The sequence below is a fragment of the Vanacampus margaritifer genome, chromosome 9 (assembly GCF_051991255.1).
Source record: "Vanacampus margaritifer isolate UIUO_Vmar chromosome 9, RoL_Vmar_1.0, whole genome shotgun sequence".
In the NCBI taxonomy this organism is placed as follows: Eukaryota; Metazoa; Chordata; class Actinopteri; order Syngnathiformes; family Syngnathidae; genus Vanacampus; species Vanacampus margaritifer.
Window position 1 is genome coordinate 9,975,088 of NC_135440.1, and position 4,775 is coordinate 9,979,862.

The window sequence follows — 4,775 nt, forward strand, 5'->3', positions numbered from 1 at the left end:
CAGTGCGGCACAGCTCAGTAGGTTTAGAGCAACTTAGTGGCTCAAACCACTTTGGTCTTTTCAAAAGTATCATTCAGTAAATTACAGAACTCTCCAGGTAGTCCCGAGACTTGAACGGGCCGTTTATTGGTGACACCGAGCACTATCAGCGCTTGGAGTGTCTTAGTTCAAATCATTGAGCATTTTCATCTATTTTGGTCTTCAACAATTTTAGGTGTTATTTTCACTGATGTTGAGTATAGGTCATAGCTCAAAGCGTGTTAAGTATTCGACAGTCACTTGAACAAATTAATCTTTAGAACTAATTTACAGCACTCCTACAGAACAGTGTAATCAATACAGTAAATGACCGTTTCCAACTTTTGATAAATATTGTGAAAATAAACTGAATGTCATATTTTTCACATTTTATAGATGAAATATCTTAACCTTCCTGTTATGTTCAATATGACCCGTGAGAAGTTTTATCTACCCCCCAAAAAAATCCATCCAATAAAGAACGCTAATTCAATTGTTAAATTGTTATTATTATTTTTAAAGGAAAACGTTTTTTAAAAGGCACAGCATTACACATTTAATCCTTTTTTTTGTTCATTCTAGATTTTGTTTCACATGAATATCAATATTGTCTTTGGGTCAGTTTGACCAAGGGCATGTTTAATTACCCATAAAGTGTCAATAATAATAATGATATTAATTTTAAAAAGAATAAACACAAATAATGCCAGCAAAAGTTTAATACAAATTTAGTTTTAAAAAAAAATTAAAAAGAAGAAAAGAAAAAAAGGGGGAAAAAATGCCTATCTCTGCAAAATAAGGTTGTGCTTTACTATTCGGGTTCAAATTAAAATTGTTATCGAAATGCTTCCCCCCTTACATTTATCCCCCCCTCCTTCTTTGGCCTCATTATTTCACTTGCCTGCACCAGCACAGCAAACATGATACCTATGGAGACAAATAATGAGACGACGCAGTTCTTCCTGGAAACTTTAATTGTTTTGACAACTCCTCGCAAGCCAGTGAAGGTCAATTCCAACAGTGCAGCTGACAGTCATGTACATGTGCCCTCCCACACTGGCACGAGGGTGGTGAGGTAAATTCGGTGTCCGGTGTCATGAAAAAAAAAAGTATATCTGCTGAAATTAGTTTATGATTGCAGAAAAACATGCTCAATCACAATAATTTTTTGTCCACCTAATTAATGGTCACACTTTCCTAATCAAATCAAAAATTATTTTATAGCATCATTCAGAACAATTGCATTTCTAGATATGACATTGTACATTGTCAGAAGTGCTGCGTGTTGTGGATTCTTTTTTCTTTTCTTTTCACAAGATTGCATTCTAAAATAATGAACTTGGGCCTTCTCGTTTAAAAAAACAACAACAACAATAGCAACAACAACCCAATGACATACAAAATAGCTGAGCGACCAGTTGCCCCAAATGGGTCAAGCGTCATAGTTAGTGAGTATAAAAACATGTGAAAGCTGAGCAAATTAAAAACGAAACTTCTCTACACAGGGCGGCCTGCTTCAGTGCACATTTGACGTGTCTGCAATGAGCCTGACATGCTACATATTCAACTATTCCAAAACATTGCAAAGTTAACCGATATCATCATGTGAGGACAAAAGCACATTCATTCACTAAAGACTTCAAAGTGGAAACACAATATTTACAAAAAACGACCCACAACAGTTTTAATAAAAATATCTTATAATTACAATAGTCTATTTGAAGGATATATGTATTCCTTGCACATACTTTGATCATAGAACGTTTGTTTCTTTTCATGTACAATCTTAATTGATTTTCGAATTGAATTGTTCTTCTTTACAATATCACAGGAACGACATCCCTGCTCGACACAAATCATCTATTTGAAACAATAGATGTCCAAAATATATACAGCAATTTTGCAGTTCAGTAAAGCTTTAAACTCACTTTTTCTTGAAGCACAATTCACAAAAGGTTTTCATGTAATGCTTGTTCACGATTGGGGTTTTCAAAAAAAAAAGAAAGAAAAAAAAGTCACTCTGTAAATTGATTTTTAAAAAGAAAATATGAAGAAAAAAAGTTGATGATCTTTATGCTCATTCCATGCTCTATGGAACAAAAATTATCATGATATTTAAGATGAGTTCCTTCCAATAGTTTCCTTGTGATTGTGCATCCAGTTGGCTGTGAGTCCCTGGCGAAGCTTTGCTGGCTTTGGAGCGCTTCAGTGCAGCCTGCACACCTGTGGAGGGCATGAATAGAGGTGGGGGGGTGAGCTTCACAGCTCCAGACTGACTGGCGCCACCAACAAAACAGAGGCCATGCTTGATCAACAACCCAAAACAAACCAGGTCAAACAACATCCACACGGCTTGTCAGGCTGCTGGCGGACCTCCGGGAGGCCTGTACACTTGAAATCCAACGCCACAGAAAAAATGCTGTATGCGCCGATTTTACAGAGAGTCAAAGACTCAAAGAGGGGCCAATGTGATGTTTGAACCCTAGCTGCTTCTGTGATTGCTACACCGGTGACCGTTATTGCACAAAGCACAGCTGCCTCTCTTCATGTTCCTCAATTATTTTTACACCGTTTCATGGCGATATTTGTGCTTCGGTGTTTAAAAGCTATACATGTGTGTAGATTAAAATAATTTGATTAACAACAGCATAATGAAAAATAATAACACTTACCAACGGCTTGCTTCAGCGGCATAAAATTGAGTCCTCAGGCTTTTTGACGATTGACGTCCTCTAAATTAAAAATAAAAGAGACAGATATCAAATGAGATGCAGCACAGTAAATCTAATGTTTCAGCTTTATTAAAGCAGTGTCAAATGGCCTAAAAAGAATGCATTACATGGATAAATTGCAAGCACAATAAATGATTTTATGGCCTATTGAATAACAAATTGCCCTTTTTGTGCGCAGTGGAGTGGACTGCAGGCTGAGGTACTTCACCAGCCGTGGGTTGAGGTGGGCCTCTGACCCACACTAATCATTATCATGCAAATCAGAAAGCCCGCAATCAAGTGCGCAATCGAAGAAACGCCAAAAGCGCCTTTTCATGCGCCATATCGTTCAGCAGAAGCACGTGTGTGTATTTCGCAAATTATTTGGCTCCCTTTGCCGGGACAATGACATAAAACCAGGGTGACGCGCTTTGTCTGCTTTGTCGGTCTAGTCCGTGAACACGATCGTAGTAAACAACTGGTACCTGGTGGTGGTCAATGTTGAGCACTGTGAGCGGCGTTCGGCTGGGGTTGGACGCCAGAGGAACGCAGGTTCCGGTCCGCTGAGGCGCTTGTTTGTGGAGAGAAGGGTGCGTCCCCAAGGCCAGCTGCAGGTCCAGGATGTAGTCAATGACGTGCTGGAGGATCTCCACTTTGCTGACTTTTTTATCCTGCGGAATGGTGGGCACGAGGCGCTTCAGTCGGCTGTAGCAGTCGTTCATGTCGTATTGCAGACAGTGCCGGTCCTCTTCTGCCATCCTGGACCGGGCGACGGCGAGGCTCTGCTTGGTCAGATAGTGGAGGGAGAGCTGCCTGCTGCTGCTGCTGCTGCTGCTGCTGTTGCTGGAGGAGGAGGAGGAGGAGGAGTAAGACGAAGAGTCCTGGGGGTGCACGGGAGGAACAGCCTTCATCGCAGACAACGAGAAAATCAACAATTGTATGGCGCTGAGCAAGAGATGTGAATTCAACTCCTTCTTCTTTTTCTTTTTGACAAGGCTTGCTTCTGGTGTGTAAATATCCCGTGAGGCCGCAGTTGCTCTTACTCGATCTGTCTGTGAGTGCACACAAGGAGCAGATTGTGCACATTTATAGAGGAGAGGAGAAAAGAGGGGAGGCGCCAAGCCAGCAAGCACACGAGGGGGAGAAGCTGGTCGCAGGCAGGCAGTCCGTTGCCCACCGAGCGACCCCAAATGGGGTGAAGAGGGAAAAAGGCGGGTCTCGTTTGGAGTGTCATGATCTTCTCATTTCATACATTTTCCTGTTATATAGTTTAACTAAGCAGGGAAAATAGCCCGAGCATCTTTACAGTTAAAAACAACAACATACCAACATAAAATGGCCCTGCGAAAGTTAACTATTTCAGTTTTAGTTAATTGTCATTATTTTACATTTCCTCCTGTGCACACAATGCTTCCCCCTCAGCATTACTAAAATAAATATTCCAATTAGGTTTTACACTATCAGGATTTTTTTCAGCCGATCAGCGATCAACAAGTTTGAAAAAACGATAACTGATTCCATCAGAAGATGGAACAATATATCTAAAAAAAAAAAAAACACTGTTATATTTACTCTGCAGTTGACCACCGCCATTCGCGAGGGATAGGGCCTAGCTCCGCCCACGAAAAGCGAAAACGCCAATACAATTGACCTCAATTGTAATGCATGGGAAACAAATCTTTAAAAATACTGATAAACATTAAATATAACATGCAATGTCTTATTTTGTGGAGCTGATCAATTACTTCATTGATCAATCGGGCAAATTAAGACATCAAAGCCGACCAATATTGCATAAAATAAATAAAGTATTTTGTATTTGGATGTATTGTTTTGTCTTTGGTACATTAATGGCTAAAGTGCATCAGAAATTGTTGCTCTAATATTTTGGCTAGCAACCCAAAGGGAAAAAAATATCAAGCAAGTGCCATCTCATAATTCCCAAAACTCAAAAGCTGGGGCACTCGTAAATTTAGGTGCTATAGTTTAGTCACAAAGTTTTGCGTGTGTATATATATATATATATATATATATATATATATATAT

At 39.7% G+C, this 4,775-nt stretch overlaps 1 protein-coding gene across 1 annotated transcript; it reads right to left on the bottom strand.

Moving 5' to 3' along the window:
- Positions 1-974: 974 nt before the first annotated feature.
- Positions 975-3,861, bottom strand: id4 (inhibitor of DNA binding 4). Its single transcript, XM_077576882.1, has 3 exons — positions 3,215-3,861; positions 2,691-2,750; positions 975-2,241 (listed from the first exon to the last, which is right to left on the bottom strand). Exons 1-2 carry the CDS (start codon positions 3,638-3,640, stop codon positions 2,703-2,705), a joined length of 474 nt encoding a protein of 157 aa, XP_077433008.1. The 5' UTR covers positions 3,641-3,861; the 3' UTR covers positions 975-2,241; positions 2,691-2,702.
- Between the last annotated feature and the right edge of the window lie 914 nt (positions 3,862-4,775).